Source organism: Pseudophryne corroboree (assembly GCF_028390025.1).
Source record: "Pseudophryne corroboree isolate aPseCor3 chromosome 3 unlocalized genomic scaffold, aPseCor3.hap2 SUPER_3_unloc_18, whole genome shotgun sequence".
NCBI lineage: Eukaryota > Metazoa > Chordata > Amphibia > Anura > Myobatrachidae > Pseudophryne > Pseudophryne corroboree.
The window spans coordinates 133,142-153,314 of record NW_026967506.1 but is presented as its reverse complement, the minus strand read 5'-3'; the positions used below and the strand labels follow the sequence as shown (position 1 = coordinate 153,314).

The 20,173-nt window shown below is 49.8% G+C and overlaps 2 protein-coding genes across 2 annotated transcripts in view; one reads left to right on the top strand and one right to left on the bottom strand.

Annotated features, from left to right (window-relative positions):
* LOC134983562 (oocyte zinc finger protein XlCOF6-like) overlaps positions 1–19,877 on the bottom strand; it is a 35,920-nt gene extending 16,043 nt beyond the window's left edge. Inside the window, exons 1-3 of the mRNA XM_063949216.1 lie at positions 19,803–19,877; positions 8,992–9,089; positions 8,140–8,827 (exon numbers count right to left, since the gene is read on the bottom strand). Coding sequence (XP_063805286.1) covers positions 8,140–8,827; positions 8,992–9,089; positions 19,803–19,836 — 820 coding nt within the window. The 5' untranslated portion in view covers positions 19,837–19,877. The remainder of the gene's footprint in view (positions 1–8,139; positions 8,828–8,991; positions 9,090–19,802) is intronic.
* The window catches only part of LOC134983565 (lactase/phlorizin hydrolase-like), a 744,668-nt gene that overhangs the window by 640,309 nt on the left and 84,186 nt on the right, over positions 1–20,173 (top strand). The gene's annotated exons all lie outside the window — the stretch shown is intronic.

The following is a 20,173-nucleotide window of genomic DNA, read 5'->3' as shown; positions in this document are numbered from 1 at the left end:
CTGGTAACACACAGTGACATGATGTGAGGAGGAGAGCAGGAGTATAATAGGGACTGATGGCTCCTGATGTATGAGATACACCAGAGAGTGTGGGGAGGAGTCTGGTCAGATATCTGGGCTGGTAACACACAGTGACATGATGTGAGGGGGGGAGCAGGAGTATAATAGGGGCTGAGGGCTTCTGATGTATGAGATACACCAGAGAGTGTGAGGAGGAGACTGGTCAGATCTCTGGGCTGGTAACACACAGTGACATGATGTGAGGAGGAGAGCAGGAGTATAATAGGGACAGATGGCTCCTGATGTATGAGATACACCAGAGAGTGTGGGGAGGAGACTGGTCAGATCTCTGGGCTGGTAACACACAGTGACATGATGTGAGGAGGAGAGCAGGAGTATAATAGGGACAGATGGCTCCTGATGTATGAGATACACCAGAGAGTGTGGGGAGGAGACTGGTCAGATCTCTGGGCTTGTAACAGACAGTGACATGATGTGAGGGGGAGAGCAGGAGTATAATAGGGACAGATGGCTCCTGATGTATGAGATACACCAGAGAGTGTGGGGAGGAGACTGGTCAGATCTCTGGGCTGGTAACACACAGTGACATGATGTGAGGAGGAGAGCAGGAGTATAATAGGGACAGATGGCTCCTGATGTATGAGATACACCAGAGAGTGTGGGGAGGAGACTGGTCAGATCTCTGGGCTGGTAACACACAGTGACATGATGTGAGGAGGAGAGCAGGAGTATAATAGGGGCTGCTGTCTTCTGATGTATGAGATACACCAGAGAGTGTGGGGAGGAGTCTGGTCAGATCTCTGGACTGGTAACACACAGTGACATGATGTGAGGGGGAGAGCAGGAGTATAATAGAGGCTGATGGCTCCTGATGTATGAGATACACCAGAGAGTGTGGGGAGGAGACTGGTCAGATCTCTGGGCTGGTAACACACAGTGACATGATGTGAGGAGGAGAGCAGGAGTATAATAGGGGCTGATGTCTTCTGATGTATGAGATACACCAGAGAGTGTGGGGAGGAGTCTGGTCAGATATCTGGGCTGGTAACACACAGTGACATGATGTGAGGGGGAGAGCAGGAGTATAAATAAGATTTTACTCACCGGTAAATCTATTTCTCGTAGTCCGTAGTGGATGCTGGGACTCCGTAAGGACCATGGGGAATAGCGGCTCCGCAGGAGACTGGGCACAACTAAAGAAAGCTTTAGGACTACCTGGTGTGCACTGGCTCCTCCCACTATGACCCTCCTCCAGACCTCAGTTAGGATACTATGCCCGGAAGAGCTGACACAATAAGGAAGGATTTTGAATCCCGGGTAAGACTCATACCAGCCACACCAATCACACCGTATAACTCGTGATACTATACCCAGTTAACAGTATGAAATATAACTGAGCCTCTCAACAGATGGCTCAACAATAACCCTTTAGTTAAACAATAACTATATACAAGTATTGCAGACAATCCGCACTTGGGATGGGCGCCCAGCATCCACTACGGACTACGAGAAATAGATTTACCGGTGAGTAAAATCTTATTTTCTCTGACGTCCTAAGTGGATGCTGGGACTCCGTAAGGACCATGGGGATTATACCAAAGCTCCCAAACGGGCGGGAGAGTGCGGATGACTCTGCAGCACCGAATGGGCAAACTCTAGGTCCTCCTCAGCCAGGGTGTCAAACTTGTAGAATTTAGCAAATGTGTTTGACCCCGACCAAGTAGCTGCTCGGCAAAGTTGTAAAGCCGAGACCCCTCGGGCAGCCGCCCAAGAAGAGCCCACCTTCCTTGTGGAATGGGCTTTCACTGATTTAGGGTGCGGCAGTCCAGCCGCAGAATGTGCAAGCTGAATCGTACTACAGATCCAGCGAGCAATAGTCTGCTTTGAAGCAGGAGCACCCAGTTTGTTGGGTGCATACAGGATAAATAGCGAGTCAGTTTTCCTGACACTAGCCATCCTGGAAACATACATTTTCAGGGCCCTGACTACGTCCAACAACTTGGAAGCCTCCAAGTCTTTAGTAGCCGCAGGCACCACGATAGGTTGGTTCAAATGAAAGGCTGATACCACCTTAGGGAGAAACTGGGGACGAGTCCTCAATTCTGCCCTATCCATATGGAAAATTAGATAAGGGCTTTTACATGACAAAGCCGCCAATTCTGACACACGCCTGGCCGAAGCCAAGGCCAACAGCATGACCACTTTCCACGTGAGATATTTTAATTCCACGGTTTTAAGTGGCTCAAACCAATGTGACTTTAAGAAATCCAACACCACGTTGAGATCCCAAGGTGCCACTGGAGGCACAAAAGGGGGCTGAATATGCAGCACTCCCTTAACAAAAGTCTGAACTTCAGGTAGTGAAGCCAGTTCTCTCTGGAAGAAAATCGATAGAGCCGAAAAGTGGACCTTAATGGAACCCAATTTTAGGCCCATAGTCACCCCTGACTGTAGGAAGTGCAGAAAACGGGCCAGCTGAAATTCCTCCGTTGGGGCCTTCCTGGCCTCACACCACGCAACATATTTTCGCCAAATGCGGTGATAATGGTTTGCGGTCACTTCTTTCCTAGCTTTCATCAGCGTAGGAATGACTTCCTCCGGAATGCCCTTTTCCTTCAGGATCCGATGTTCAACCGCCATGCCATCAAACGCAGCCGCGGTAAGTCTTGGAACAGACAGGGCCCCTGCTGCAGCAGGTCCTGTCTGAGCGGCAGAGGCCATGGGTCCTCTGAGATCATTTCTTGAAGTTCCGGGTACCAAGCTCTTCTTGGCCAATCCGGAACAATGAGTATAGTTCTTACTCCTCTTCTCCTTATTATCCTCAGTACCTTGGGTATGAGAGGAAGAGGAGGGAACACATAAACTGACCGGTACACCCACGGTGTCACTAGAGCGTCCACAGCTATCGCCTGAGGGTCTCTTGCTCTGGCGCAATATCTTTCTAGCTTTTTGTTTAGGCGGGACACCATCATGTCCACCTGTGGCCTTTCCCAACGGTTTACAATCAGTTGGAAGACTTCTGGATGAAGTCCCCACTCTCCCGGGTGGAGATCGTGCCTGCTGAGGAAGTCTGCTTCCCAGTTGTCCACTCCCGGAATGAACACTGCTGACAGTGCTAACACGTGATTTTCCGCCCATCAGAGAATCCTTGTGGCTTCTGCCATCGCCGTCCTGCTTCTTGTGCCGCCCTGTCGGTTTACATGGGCGACTGCCGTGATGTTTTCTGACTGGATCAGTACCGGCTGGTTTTGAAGCAGGGGTTTTTCCTGACTTAGGGCATTGAAAATGGCCATCAGTTCCAGAATATTTATGTGTAGGGAAGTCTCCTGACTTGACCATAGTCCTTGGAAGTTTCTTCCTTGTGTGACTGCCCCCCAGCCTCGAAGGCTGGCATCCGTGGTCACCAGGACCCAGTCCTGTATGCCGAATCTGCGGCCCTCTTGAAGATGAGCACTTTGCAGCCACCACAGCAGAGACACCATGGTCCTTGGAGACAGGGTTATCAGCCGATGCATCTGAAGATGCGATCCGGACCACTTGTCCAACAGGTCCCACTGAAAAGTTCTTGCATGGAACCTGCCGAATGGAATTGCTTCGTAGGAAGCTACCATTTTTCCCAGGACTCGCGTGCAGTGATGCACTGACACCTGTTTCGGTTTTAGGAGGCCTCTGACTAGAGATGACAGCTCCTTGGCCTTCTCCTCCGGGAGAAACACTTTTTTCTGTTATGTGTCCAGAACCATCCCCAGGAACAGTAGACGTGTCGTAGGGACCAGCTGTGACTTTGGAATATTTAGAATCCAACCGTGCTGTTGTAGCACCTCCCGAGATAGTGCTACCCCGACCAACAACTGCTCCCTGGACCTCGCCTTTATCAGGAGATCGTCCAAGTACGGGATAATTAAAACTCCCTTTTTTCGAAGGAGTGTCATTATTTCGGCCATTACCTTGGTAAATACCCTCGGTGCCGTGGACAGACCAAACGGCAACGTCTGGAATTGGTAATGACAATCCTGTACCACAAATCTGAGGTACTCCTGGTGAGGATGGTAAATGGGGACATGCAGGTAAGCATCCTTGATGTCCAGTGATACCATGTAATCCCCCTCGTCCAGGCTTGCAATAACAGCCCTGAGCGATTCCATCTTGAACTTGAATTTTTTTATATATGTGTTCAAGGATTTCAAATTTAAAATGGGTCTCACCGAACCGTCCAGTTTTGGTACCACAAACATTGTGGAATAGTAACCCCGTCCTTGTTGAAGGAGGGGCACCTTGACTATCACCTGCTGAGAATACAGCTTGTGAATTGCCTCTAGCACTGCCTCCCTGCCTGAGGGAGTTGTTGGCAAGGCAGATTTGAGGAAACGGCGGGGGGGGAGACGTCTCGAATTCCAGCTTGTACCCCTGAGATACTACTTGAAGGATCCAGGGATCCACCCGTGAGCGAGCCCACTGATTGCTGAAGTTTTTGAGACGGGCCCCCACCGTACCTGGCTCCACCTGTGGAGCCCCAGCGTCATGCGGTGGACTTGGAGGAAGCGGGGGAGGACTTTTGCTCCTGGAAACTGGCTGTATGCTGCAGCTTTTTCCCTCTACCTCTGCCTCTGGGCAGAAAGGACGCGCCTTTAACCCGCTTGCCCTTATGGGGCCGAAAGGACTGTACCTGATAATACGGTGCTTTCTTTGGCTGTGAGGGAACATGGGGTAAAAATGCTGACTTCCCAGCTGTTGCTGTGGAAACGAGGTCCGAGAGACCATCCCCGAACAACTCCTCACCCTTATAAGGCAAAACTTCCATGTGCCTTTTAGAATCTGCATCACCTGTCCACTGCCGAGTCCATAAGAAATGGACATTGCACTTAGATGCCAGCCGGCAAATATCCCTCTGTGCATCTCTCATGTATAAGACTGCGTCTTTAATATGCTCCACGGTTAGCAATATAGTGTCCCTGTCTAGGGTATCAATATTTTCCAACAGGGAATCTGACCACGCAGCTGCAGCACTGCACATCCATGCTGAAGCAATAGCTGGTCTCAGTATAATACCTGTGTGTGTATATACAGACTTCAGGATAGCCTCCTGCTTCCTATCAGCAGGCTCCTTTAGGGCGGCCGTATCCGGAGACGGTAGTGCCACCTTTTTTGACAAGCGTGTGAGCGCTTTATCCACCCTAGGGGATGTTTCCCAACGTGACCTATCCTCTGGCGGGAAAGGGTACGTCATTAGTAACCTTTTAGAGATTACCAGTTTCTTATCGGGGGAAGCCCACGGTTCTTCACACACTTCATTTAACTCTTCAGATGGAGGAAAAACTACTGGTAGTTTTTTCTCTCCAAACATAATACCCTTTTTTGTGGTTCCTGGGGTAACATCAGAAATGTGCAACACATTTTTCATTGCCTCAATCATGTAACGTGTGGCCCTATTGGAAGTTACATTAGTCTCATCGTCGTCGACACTGGAGTCAGTATCCGTGTCGACATCTGTGTCTGCCATCTGAGGTAGCGGGCGTTTTAGAGCCCCTGATGGCTTTTGAGACGCCTGGGCAGGCACAGGCTGAGAAGCCGGCTGTCCCATATTTGGTATGTCGGCAAACCTTTTATGTAAGGAGTCGACACTGTCGCGTAATTCCTTCCACATAACCATCCACTCAGGTGTCGACCCCGCAGGGGGTGACATCACATTTATTGGCATCTGCTCCGCCTCCACATAAGCCTCCTCCTCAAACATGTCGACACAGCCGTACCGACACACCGCACACACACAGGGAATGCTCTGACAGAGGACAGGACCCCACAAAGCCCTTTGGGGAGACAGAGAGAGTATGCCAGCACACACCAGAGCGCTATATAACACAGGGATGAACACTATAACTGAGTGATTTTCTCTTATAGCTGCTTATATATATACTGCTGCGCCTAAATTTAGTGCCCCCCCTCTCTTTTTTACCCTTTGTAGTCTTGAAACTGCAGGGGAGAGCCTGGGAGCGATCCTTCCAGCGGAGCTGTGAGGGAAAAATGGCGCCAGTGTGCTGAGGGAAATAGCCCCGCCCCTTTTTTCGGCGGACTTTCTCCCGCTTTTTTATGGATCCTGGCAGGGGTATTTTTCACATATATAGCCTCTAGGACTATATATTGTTATTATTTTGCCAGCCAAGGTGTTAATATTGCTGCTCAGGGCGCCCCCCCAGCGCCCTGCACCCATCAGTGACCGGAGTGTGAGGTGTGCATGAGGAGCAATGGCGCACAGCTGCAGTGCTGTGCGCTACCTTGTTGAAGACCGAAGTCTTCTGCCGCCGATTTTCAGGACCATCTTCATGCTTCTGGCTCTGTAAGGGGGATGGCGGCGCTGCTCCGGGACCGGACGATCGAGGTCGGGTCCTGTGTTCGATCCCTCTGGAGCTAATGGTGTCCAGTAGCCTAAGAAGCCCAAACTAGCTGCGAGCAGGTAGGTTCGCTTCTTCTCCCCTTAGTCCCTCGTAGCAGTGAGTCTGTTGCCAGCAGATCTCACTGAAAATAAAAAACCTAAAATATACTTTCTTTTCTAGGAGCTCAGGAGAGCCCCTAGTGTGCATCCAGCTCAGCCGGGCACAAGATTCTAACTGAGGTCTGGAGGAGGGTCATAGTGGGAGGAGCCAGTGCACACCAGGTAGTCCTAAAGCTTTCTTTAGATGTGCCCAGTCTCCTGCGGAGCCGCTATTCCCCATGGTCCTTACGGAGTCCCAGCATCCACTTAGGACGTCAGAGAAATAGGGGCTGAGGGCTTCTGATGTATGAGATACACCAGAGAGTGTGAGGAGGAGACTGGTCAGATCTCTGGGCTGGTAACACACAGTGACATGATGTCAGGGGAGAGCAGGAGTATAATAGGGGCTGATGTCTCCTGATGTATGAGATACACCAGAGAGTGTGGGGAGGAGACTGGTCAGATCTCTGGGCTGGTAACACACAGTGACATGATGTGAGGGGGAGAGCAGGAGTATAATAGGGGAGATTGCTCCTGATGTATGAGATACACCAGAGAGTGTGGGGAGGAGACTGGTCAGATCTCTGGGCTGGTAACACACAGTGACATGATGTGAGGGGGAGAGCAGGAGTATAATAGGGGCTGATGGCTCCTGATGTATGAGATAAACCAGAGAGTGTGGGGAGGAGACTGGTCAGATCTCTGGGCTGGTAACACAAAGTGACATGATGTGAGGGGAGAGCAGGAGTATAATAGGGGCTAATGTCTCCTGATGTACGAGATACACCAGAGAGTGTGGGGAGGAAACTGGTCAGATTTCTGGGTTGGTAACATACAGTGACATGATGTGAGGGGGAGAGCAGGAGTATAATAGTGGCTGATGCCTCCTGATGTATGAGATACACCAGAGAGTGTGGGAAGGAGACTGGTCAGATCTCTGGGCTGGTAATACACAGTGACATGATGTGAGGAGAAGAGCAGGAGTATAATAGGGGCTGATGGCTCCTGATGTATGAGATACACCAGAGAGTGTGGGGAGGAAACTGGTCAGATCTCTGAGCTAGTAACACAGTGACATGATGTGAGGAGAAGAGCAGGAGTATTATAGGAGCTGATGGCTCCTGATGTATGAGATACACCACAGAGTGTGGGGAGGAGACTGGTCAGATCTCTGGGTTGGTAACACACAGTGACATGATGTGAGGAGGAGAGTAGGAGTATAATAGGGACAGATGGCTCCTGATGTATGAGATACGCCAGAGAGTGTGGGAAGGAGACTGGTCAGATCTCTTGGCTGGTAACACACAGTGACATGATGTGAGGGGGAGAGCAGGAGTATAATAGGGGCTGATGGCTCCAGATGTATGAGATACACCACAGAGTGTGGGGAGGAGACTGGTCAGATCTCTGGGCTGGTAACACACAGTGACATGATGTGAGGAGAGCAGGAGTATAATAGGGGCTGATGTCTCCTGATGTATGAGATACACCGGAGAATGTGGGGAGGAGACTGGTCAGATCTTTGGGCTGGTGACACACAGTGACATGAAGTGAGGGGGAGAGCAGGAATATACTTATACATATTCCTCATTAATTTGTACTGACAGAGGAAGGTGTAGTATGAGAGACTGCTGTAGTTTATTACTCACCTGTGCTGATATCTGTAGGGATCTCCTCCTCCTTACACTGCTGATCACCCCTCACATACGTCTCTTCTTCTCCCTCTATATCTTCTGCCTTTATATCAGTCACATCCGTCTCTTCTTCTCCCTCTATATCTTCTGCCTTTATATCAGTCACATACGTCTCTTCTTCTCCCTCTGTATCTTCTGCCTTTATATCAGTCACATACGTCTCTTCTTCTTCCTCTATATCTTCTGTCTTTATATCAGTCACATACGTCTCTTCTTCTCCCTCTATATCTTCTGCCTTTATATCAGTCACATACGTCTCTTCTTCTCCCTCTATGTCTTCTGCCTTTATATCAGTCACATACGTCTCTTCTTCTCCCTCTATATCTTCTGCCTTCATATCAGTCACATACGTCTCTTCTTCTCCCTCTATATCTTCTGCCTTTATATCAGTCACATACGTCTCTTCTTCTCCCTCTATATCTTCTGCCTTTATATCAGTCACAGACGTCTCTTCTTCTCCCTCTATATCTTCTGCCTTTATATCAGTCACATACGTCTCTTCTTCTCCATCTATATCTTCTGCCTTTATATCAGTCACATACGTCTCTTCTGCTCCCTCTATATCTTCTGCCTTTATATCAGTCACATACGTCTCTTCTTTTTCCTCTTTATCTTCTTTCTTTAAATCAGTCAGTTCTTCACCCTAAATAAAACAAAAAACAATAAAAAACATTAATAATGTTTAATTAAAAAAACCAACTAAAATGTATCTATAGAATATCAGTGCATAAAATGTAGACAGCTGCTTTACAGATCATACAGTGACAGTCACTTTGGTATATTGGGGAGACCCTAAATCCCACCTACCTGATCCTCCTGTGGGGTCCTGTGATTCTCCTCTGTACAATCCTGGGAATACAGAGGATGGGGACATCTCTCTGGGGCATCTCTGTTACTGGGCCCATCTGTAGGAGACACACAGTGACTGAGTACAGTATATATATGTGATTATCAGAAGGTGCATGTGTGGGCTCACAGCCCTCTAATATAACAGGGGGTAAGCCACCCACACGGACCTCTTATATTACTACACAAATCAGATTACTGTCTCACAAAATATAAGAGCTGACATTTCACAGGAACTAAACAATTGCCTTCTTCCTTCAATGTATCTACCACCCAGACCAGCATACCGCAACCCAATCTGATTTAGCACATAGCTCTGACTTTCCTAATCACCTTCTTAGAGAACTCCGCAATACAGGAACACTCCCTACTGTGCACTACAATGAGGGCCACCAGCAGAGCATGGCCCAACAGTTTATCTCATGGCCCTGCAGTACTTTGGATCATCGGGAAATCCAGGGGGTGGGGTGGGTTTCAGTCTCTTCCTGACGAGACAGTCCATCCACATGGCTGTAACTCCTGCCTTGCTTATTAATAATATGAAAGACATAAATATAAAGTGTAAGGCTCTACCACAACGGTCTGCCATCTTCCCCCACCCCATTGTGTCTTGTAGCCACTTTAAAGGAATGCAAACAATCACCACAATAACATGTTGGCCACACAAATAGGACTGGAGCTTCTTCACTGCCCAAACAATTGCTAAACATTCATTTTCAATATGGCCCCTCCAGGCTCAGTACTGCTCCCAGCCCGTGTCGTGGCGCATTAGATCGTACGACAATGTCCTGATCATGAGTTCAGCACTGGAGCGGGTACCAAAGCCTGCCACAATGACTGGAATGCCAACTCACAAACGGGTACACTGACTTGGGAAGACCCTTACTAGTTCAATCTGCACGGGGTGTCACTACAGAACCAAAGTCAGGAACAACTTGTTGGTAAGGCCCTACAGTTCCTCAGGGAGTAGACCTACCATGTCCACAGCCACTTGTTGTAAGAGCACAACTATGGGCAGTGACCTGCAGTAAACACGAACACTGGAGCACCCAAGCCACTGACATACATCATTTGACATTTCTGGTCAGGGCAGTGTATCGGCCGAAGGGTGTCGCGGGCGACTGACAGTAGCTGTGCATGAAAGGTCCCTGGGGACACCAGCTGGACATGTTCCCTGCATGTTCCATCCACTTCTACCTTCCTGGCTCCTTGGGGACACCAGCTGGACATGTTCCTTGCCTGGTCCATCCACTCCTACCTTCCTGGCTCCTTAGTGAAACCAGCTGGACATGTTCCCTATCTGTTCCATCCACTTCTACCTTCCTGGCTCACTGGGGACATCACCGGAACATGTTCCCTGCCTGTTCCATCCACTTCTACCTTCCTGGCTCCCTGGGGACACCAGCTGGACATGTTCCCTGCCTGTTCCATCCACTTCTACCTTCCTGGTTGCTTGGTGACACCAGCAGGATATGTTCCCTGTATGGTTTACCCATTACTTCCTTCCTGGGGACATCAGCTGGTCATGATCCCTGTCTGTTCCATCCAGTTCTACCTTCCTGGCTCCCTGGTGACACCAGCTGGACATGTTCCCTGTCTGGTTTACCCATTACTACCTTCCTGGGGACATCAGCTGGTCATGATCCCTGTCTGTTCCATCCAGTTCTACCTTCCTGGCTCCCTGTGGACACCAGCTGGACATGTTCCCTGTCTGTCCCACTTGTACCTTCCTGGCTCCCTTGGGACTCCAGCTGGACATGTTCACTGTCTGTCCCACTTGTACCTTCCTGTCTCCCTGGTGACACCAGCTGGACATGTTCCCTGTCTGTCCCACTTGTACCTTCCTGGCTCCCTTGGGACTCCAGCTGGACATGTTCACTGTCTGTCCCACTTGTACCTTCCTGTCTCCCTGGTGACACCAGCTGGACATGTTCCCTGTCTGTCCTATCCACTAATACCTTCCTGGCTCCCTGAGGACACCAGCTGGACATGTTCCCTGCCTGTTCCATCCACTTCTACCTTCCTGGCTCCCTGAGGACACCAGCTGGACATGTTCCCTGCCTGTTCCATCCACTTCTACCTTCCAGGCTCCCTGGGGACACCAGCTGGACATGTTCCCTGTCTGTTCCATCCACTTCTACCTTCCTGGCTCCCTGGTGACACCAGCTGGACATGTTCCCTGTCTGTTCCATCCACTAATACCTTCCTGGCTCCCTGAGGACACCAGCTGGACATGTTCTCTGTCTGTTCCATCCACTTCTACCTTCCTGGCTCCCTGAGGACACCAGCTGGACATGTTCCCTGCCTGTTCCATCCACTTCTACCTTCCTGGCTCCCTGAGGACACCAGCTGGACATGTTCCCTGCCTGTTCCATCCACTTCTACCTTCCTGGCTCCCTGAGGACACCAGCTGGACATGTTCCCTGCCTGTTCCATCCACTTCTACCTTCCAGGCTCCCTGGGGACACCAGCTGGACATGTTCCCTGTCTGTTCCATCCACTTCTACCTTCCTGGCTCCCTGAGGACACCAGCTGCACATGTTCCCTGCCTGTTCCATCCACTTCTACCTTCCAGGCTCCCTGGGGACACCAGCTGGACATGTTCTCTGTCTGATTTACCCATTGCTACCTTCCTGATTCCCTGGGGACTCCAGCTGGACATGTTCCCTGCCTGTTCCATCCACTTCTACCTTCCAGGCTCCCTGGGGACACCAGCTGGACATGTTCTCTGTCTGATTTACCCATTGCTACCTTCCTGATTCCCTGGGGACTCCAGCTGGACATGTTCCCTGCCTGTTCCATCCACTTCTACCTTCCAGGCTCCCTGGGGACACCAGCTGGACATGTTCTCTGTCTGATTTACCCATTGCTACCTTCCTGATACCCTGGGGACTCCAGCTGGACATGTTCCCTGCCTGTTCCATCCACTTCTACCTTCCTGGCTCCCTGGGGACTCCAGCTGGACATGTTCCCTGCCTGTTCCATCCACTTCGACCTTCCAGGCTCCCTGGGGACACCAGCTGGACATGTTCTCTGTCTGATTTACCCATTGCTACCTTCCTGATTCCCTGGGGACTCCAGCTGGACATGTTCCTTGTCTGGTTTACCCATTACTACCTTCCTGATTCCCTGGGGACTCCAGCTGGACATGTTCCCTGCCTGTCTAGGGTGGGAAAAATAAGAATTAGTAGCTGGCAGTCATATTATGCAGAAAACATTGGATTTTAAACCTACCGGTAAATCATTTCTCCTAGTCCGTAGAGGATGCTGGGGACTCCATAAGGACCATGGGGTATAGACGGGCTCTGCAGGAGACATGGGCACTCTAAAGACTTTAGATGGGTGTGCACTGGCTCCTCCCTCTATGCCCCTCCTCCAGACCTCAGTTAAAGAACTGTGCCCAGAGGAGACGGACAGTACGAGGAAAGGATTTTTGTTAATCTAAGGGCAAGATTCATACCAGCCCACACCGTACAACATGGAATATACGAAACCAGTTAACAGTATGAACAAAACAGCATCAGCCTAGGACTGATCTAAACTGTAACATAACCCTTATGTAAGCAACAACTATATACAAGCCTTGTAGAAATATGTCCGCACTGGGACGGGCGCCCAGCATCCTCTACGGACTAGGAGAAAAAGATTTACCGGTAGGTTTAAAATCTTATTTTCTCTTACGTCCTAGAGGATGCTGGGGACTCCGTAAGGACCACGGGGATTATACCAAAGCTCCAGACCGGGCGGGAGAGTGCGGATGACTCTGCAGCACCGATTGAGCAAACATGAGGTCCTCATCAGCCAGGGTATCAAACTTGTAGAATTTTGCAAAAGTGTTTGAACCCGACCAAGTAGCTGCTCGGCAAAGCTGTAATGCTGAGACGCCTCAGGCAGCCACCCAAGAGACCACCTTCCTATAGGGAATGGGCCTTTACCGAATTAGGTAACGGCAATCCAGCCGTAGAATGAGCCTGCTGAATCGTGTTACAGATCCAGCGAGCAATAGTCTGCTTAGAAGCAGGAGCGCCAACTTTGTTGGCCGCATACAGGACAAACAACGAGTTTTCCGAACTCGAGCCATCCTAGCTACATAAATTTTTAAGGCCCTGACTACATCAAGGGACTTGGAATCCTCCAAATCTCCCGTAGCCACAGGCACCACAATAGGTTGGTTCATATGAAACGATGAAACCACCTTAGGCAGAAATTGAGGACGAGTTCTCAACTCTGCTCGATCCACATGGAAAATCAGATAGGGGCTCTTGTGAGACAAAGCCGCCAATTCGGACACCCGCCTTGCTGATGCCAAGGCCAATAACATGACCACTTTCCAAGTGAGAAATTTTAATTCAACCGTTTGAAGAGGCTCAAACCAGTGTGATTTGAGGAACTGTAACACCACGTTAAGGTCCCATGGTGCCACTGGGGGCACAAAAGGAAGCTGGATGTGCAGCACTCCCTTTACAAAAGTCTGGACTTTTGGGAGAGAAGCCAATTCCTTCTGAAAGAATATTGATAGGGCCGAAATCTGCACCTTAATGGAGCCTAACTTTAGGCCCATATCCACTCCTGCCTGTAGAAAGTGGAGAAAACGGCCCAGGTGGAAATCTTCCGTAGGAGCATTCTTGGTTTCACACCAAGATACATATTTCCTCCAGATACGGTGATAATGTTTCGCCGTCACCTCCTTCCTAGCTTTTATCAGAGTAGGGATGACTTACCCCGGAATACCTTTCCTAGCTAGGATTTGGTGTTCAACCGCCATGCCGTCAAACGTAACCGCGGTAAGTCTTGGAACACGCAGGGCCCCTGCTGCAACAGGTCCTCCCTGGGAGGAAGAGGCCACGGATCTTCTGTGAGCATTTCCTGGAGATCTGAATACCAGGCCCTTCGAGGCCTATCCGGAACAATGAGTATTGTCTGCACTCTTTTTCGTCTTAAGATTCTCAATATTTTTGAGATGAGCGGAAGAGGAGGGAACACATAGACCGACTGAAACACCCATGGTGTCACCAGGGCGTCCACCGCTTCTGCCTGAGGGTCCCTTGACCTGGAACAATACCTCCGAAGCTTCTTGTTGAGGCGTGACGCCATCATGTCTATTTGAGGAAGTCTCCAATGACTTGTTATCTCTGCAAAAACTTCTTGATGAAGACCCCACTCTCCTGGATGGAGATCGTGTCTGCTGAGAAAGTCTGCTTCCCAGTTGTCCCCTCCCGGAATGAAGACTGCTGACAGAGCGCTTACGTGATTTTCCGCCCAGCGAAGAATCCCGGTGGCTTCCGCCATTGCTACTCTGCTCCTTGTCCCGCCTTGGCGGTCTACATGAGCCATGGCTGTGACGTTGTCTGATTGAATCAGAACGGGTAGGTCACGAAGAAGATTCTCCGCTTGTCGTAGGCCGTTGTATATGGCCCTTAATTCCAGCACGTTGATGTGTAGACAAGCCTCCTGGCTTGACCATAGTCCCTGAAAATTTCTTCCTTGTGTGACTGCTCCCCATCCTCGGAGGCTCGCGTCCGTGGTCACTAGAACCCAGTCTTGAATGCCGAACCTGCGACCCTCTAGAAGGTGAGCACTCTGAAGCCACCACAGGAGAGACACCCTGGCCCTGGGGGACAGGCTTATTTTCTGATGTATTTGTAGATGGGACCCTGGCCACTTGTCCAGAAGGTCCCACTGAAACGTCCTCGCATGGAACCTGCCGAAGGGGATGGCCTCGTAGGCCGCCACCATTTTTCCCAGTACTCGAGTGCATTGATGAACTGACACTCTTTTTGGTTTTAGCAGGTCTCTGACCATGTTCTGGAGTTCCTGGGCTTTTTCCGTTGGGAGAAAAACCCTCTTCTTTTCCGTGTCCAGAATCATACCTTAAAATAATATCCGAGTCGTTGGAATCAACTGCGACTTTGGTAGATTTAGGATCCAGCCATGTTGCTGCAGGACTCTCAGGGAGAGCGACACGCTTTTCAGCAATTGATCTCTCGATCTCGCTTTTATCAGGAGATCGTCCAAGTATGGGATAATTGTGACTCCTTGCCTGCGCAGGAGCACCATCATTTCCGCCATTACCTTGGTGAAAATCCTCGGGGCCGTGGAAAGCCCAAACGGCAACGTCTGAAACTGGTAATGACAGTCCTGCACAGCGAATCTCAGGTACGCCTGATGAGGGGGATAAATGGGGACATGAAGGTAAGCATCCTTTATGTCTAGTGATACCATAAAATCCCCCCCTTCCAGGCTGGAGATCACTGCCCGGAGAGATTCCATCTTTTTCAAATACAGGTTCAGGGATTTTAGATTCAGAATGGGTGTGACCGAGCCATCCGGTTTCGGGACCACAAACAGGGTTGAATAGTACCCTTTCCCCTGTTGCATTAGGGGAACCTTGATAATCACTTGCTGTTGACACAGCTTTTGTATGGCAGCTGAAACTATTTCCCTCTCTGGGGGAGAAGCTGGCAAAGCCGATTTGAAAAATCGGCGAGGAGGCACCTCTTCAAATTCCAGTTTGGAGCCTTGGGATACAATTTCGATTGCCCAAAAATCCAAATCTGACTGAACCCAGACCTGGCTGAAGAGTCGAAGACGTGCCCCACCCGGCGCGGACTCCCTCAGTGGAGCCCCAGCGTCATGCGGTGGATTTTGTAGAAGCCGGGGAGGACTTTTGTTCCTGGGAACTAGCCGTAGCAGACATTCTTTTCCCTCTACCCTTACCTCTGGCGAGGAAGGAAGAGCCCCGACCCCTTCTGGACTTATGCAACCGAAAGGACTGCATCTGATATTGAGGTGTTTTCTTTCGCTGTGGGGGAACATAAGGCAAAAAAGAAGACTTCCCCTCGGTAGCTGTGGAAACCAGGTCCGCGAGGCCCTCCCCAAATAAAACCTCACCCTTGTAAGGTAAAGTTTCCATAAGTCTCTTTGAATCGGCATCACCCATCCATTGGCCGGTCCACAGGGACCGTCTAGCAGAAATTGCCATGGCATTGGCTCTTGAACCCAACAGCCCAATGTCTCTCGCAGCCTCTCTCATATATAACGCTGCGTCTTTAATGTGACCCAAGGTTAATAAAATGCTATCCTTATCTAGGGTGTCAATGTCAGATGACAAGTTATCTGCCCATGCTGCAATTGCGCTACCCACCCATGCCGACGCTACTGCCGGTCTGAGCAAGGCACCCGTATGTGCTGGAGACGGTAGCGCCACCTTTTTGGACAAGCGCGTCAAAGCCTTGTCCACCGTGGGCGAGGATTCCCGCCATAACCTGTCCTGTGAGGGGAAAGGATACGCCGTAATAATTCTCTTGGGAATCTGCAGTTTCTTGTCTGGAGTTTCCCAAGCTTTTTCAAATAAAGCGTTCAGCTCATGAGATGGGGGAAACGTTTCCTCAGGTTTCTTTTCCTTAAACATGTGCACCCTCGTGTCAGGGACAGAGGGGTCCTCTGTGATATGCAAAACATATTTTATTGCAATAATCATATAATGAATACTCTTGGCCACCCGTGGGTGTAACCTCGCATCATCATAGTCGACACTGGAGTCAGAATCCGTGTCGGTATCAGTGTCTGCTATCTGGGAAAGGAGACGTTCACGAGACCCCGAAGGGCCTTGTGACACAGTAAAAGCCATGGATTGACTCCCTGCTGATTCCCTGGACTCTGCTTTGTCCAATCTTTTATGTAACAAAGTCACATTTGCATTTGAAACATTCCACATATCCAACCAATCAGGTGTCGGTGGTGCCGACGGAGACACCACAATCATCTGCTCCACCTCCTCCCTAGACGAGCCTTCCGCTTCAGACATGCCGACACACACGTACTGACACCCCCACACACACTGGGATAAACAAATATGGGGACAGCCCCCCAATACGGCCCTTTGGAGAGACAGAGAGAGAGTATGCCAGCACACACCCAGCGCCACTGGAACAAAATCCCAGTCTGTACAGCGCTTTTATAGATAAATAATACACTTACTACGCCAATTAAATGTGCCCCCCCCCCTCGTTTTTGCCCTCTGTACTTGCTCAGCAGGGGAGAGTCCGGGGAGCAGCTTCTCTGCAGCTTGCTGTGGAGAAAATGGCGCTGGTTAGTGCTGGAGGATCAAGCTCCACCCCCTTGTCGGCGGGCTTAAGTCCCGCTCAAATTCTTTATACTGGCGTTTTTTTTTTTAATATACTGCCTCCGCAGTATCTAATATGCTAGCCGGTACCTCAGTGAAGATCTGAAGTCTTCTGCAGCCTGTGAAGTCTTCTTTCTTCTTATACTCACCCGGCTTCTATCTTCTGGCTCTGTGAAGAGGACGGCGGCGCGGCTCCGGGACGAACAGCGAGGACGACACCTGTGTTCCGACCCTCTGGAGCTAATGGTGTCCAGTAGCCTAAGAAGCAGAGCCTATCATGTAAGTAGGTCTGCTTCTCTCTCCTCAGTCCCACGATGCACGGAGTCTGTTGCCAGCAGAGCTCCCTGAAAATAAAAAACCTAACAAAAGTCTTTTCAGAGAAACTCAGGAGAGCTCCCCTGCAGTGCTTCCAGTCTCCTCTGGGCACAGGATCTAACTGAGGTCTGGAGGAGGGGCATAGAGGGAGGAGCCAGTTCACACCCATCTAAAGTCTTTAGAGTGCCCATGTCTCCTGCGGAGCCCGTCTATACCCCATGGTCCTTACGGAGTCCCCAGCATCCTCTAGGATGTAATAAATATATATATATGTTGTGCCACCACATCCATGTGGGTGTAAATGAACCCAAAAGTGGTGACACAACATACTGTATATTTCTATAATTCTTCCAGCTACTAATACTTATTTTTCCCTCTTTTTCTCCCCTGTTTATATTTCATATTTTGAGTGCATAGATCTGTTGCATCAGATTGTTTTATTATGTTCCCTGTCTTGTCTATCCCCTTCTACCTCTCTGGATTCCTGCCAGGTTACATTCCCTACACTCATTCTTGAAAGGTCACTGCCAGCTTGGCGCCTCTTACCTTCCAGAGATGGACAAGATTGAAGAGTCTCCATAAATTTCTTTTTGAAGACCTCACTTTCTCCTCAGTTGGGTCACTCTACATGGGGGTTTAGGTTGCGATTGCTAGGGTCCGTTTGGTTGGGGGCTTGCTGGATAGATGGGCTGATCTTGCCTCTGTGGTCTGTTTCCTCTGAGCTGGACTGTGCTGGTGCATCCAGACAACTGTACTCCAGGTAATGACATTAGCAAATGTGGACACAATTCCAACATGAACATTCTCCAGGACTACATCAGTTGGAAGGCCATCCATGACAGCAACATTTCACAACTCTTGGCCAGCTCTCCAGTCTAGGTAGACCCTTGTCATGGGTACCTTTCGCTCCAGAACATCTGCCACAGTAACATTGGCAATGTGAATCTGTAATACTGCAGCAGAATCAATAGGGCGAGGGCTCAATATGGTGATTGAGACTCCAGAGTCTTTTTATCCTAGTCCCAGCATGGAGCCTCACTTGGACCATCTGCAGATGTCCCTACATATTTTGGGGTAAACGTTTGGCGACGCAGACAACTCTTGGCAAAGTGCACCTGCTCAAGCCACATTACAACGGACTGACTGGAGTGGGAAATGTCTCAACTTGCTATACTGATTTAGGCCCCAGAGTCTAATCCTTGTCCCTGTATAGTCTTTTGGGGTTGGCTGTTGGTCAATGGCTTTTGCCTGTAGTTGGACTGGCACATATATACTCTGCTAGCTATAGGCATCATCTTTAGGTTGGGTGGCTCCCGGTCTAGCACCCACTCCTTTACCTCTGGGGTGCACCTGCAACAGAACTGATCCTGACACAATAGGGCATCCCAGGATTTGGCACCAGGTCCCTTAACACACTTTAAAACGTTCTGCCTCAGCTGGGTGGTGAACTGCTCATGGCTGCGGCTAGGGTTCTTGAGAAGAACTTTTTTCTGTAGGACTCAGGAGTGAAACATATTGCTGTAGTAGGGCCCGTACAAACTATCCAAAGTTCTCTGTGACCCCTGCTTGATAAGTCCCCAGGGTCTCTCCATACAGAGTGGGCAGAAGGACTGACCCACTCCTGCTTAGGCAAATCAAGGAGATTGAAAGACCTTTCAAAAACATGTAGATGCCAATAAATATTCCCATCACTGCCCTTAAATCTAACAAATTCCTGATCTTGGTACAGTATCTGACAACACCACGGCTTGTCATGGCACATCTTGCTCCATTGCCCTCTTTCCAAATTCCATCACTTGATCCACTATGGTGTCTTGGCATATCCCGCTGTATGCATCCATCCTGTGGATTCTCCTGCGCTTCAGTTTCTTCTCTCCTTCCCCAATCTGGTGACTGATAAGCCACCTGGGACTAACCCACCACCATGCCACCACTATGTGACCAGATGACCTCACTCTGCCAGGCAATCAAAGATTTATGACACTAATAGAACAGAGGGTGGCTACTCATCCATGAGTAACCTGAGTGGCCTAACTTCACCACTCAGGGATACCCACTCACCATCAGTAACCACCAGTTACTGACTCCTCCCATTCCATACTGGGTTGGTAACTCACTGCGACCACCAGGCACCTGACACAGCTCGTTCTTCACAGGCTCCTACCACCGACACCTGTAACTACCTACTTCTGGTCATCAGTGATCAGTATCACCTGGAACAGCAAGGTCTTCTAGTCACAGTGTGTATATGTGATTATCAGGTGATGTGTGTGTATATAGGGGGCCCCCATACCTGCTCTTCCCTGTACAATACATGACAGTCTCCTCTTACCCAGTGATGTGAGGGGCCGGTGATTCTCCATCATCACGTCCTTGTACAGACCCCTGTGTTCCTCTATATACTCCCCCTCCTGCATGGAGACATAGACAGTGACATCCTGACACCTTATAGGTACCTGACACACACACAGTGATACAGTCATCACCCAGACACATCCCCTGGTGTTACTGTATAATCTACCATTCCCAGCAGTCACCTCTCCAGTCATCACCCAGACACATCCCCTGGTGTTACTGTATAATGTCCCATTCCCAGCAGTCACCTCTCCAGTCATCACCCAGACACATCCCCCGGTGTTACTGTATAATGTCCCATTCCCAGCAGTCACCTCTCCAGTCATCACCCAGACACGTCCCCTGGTG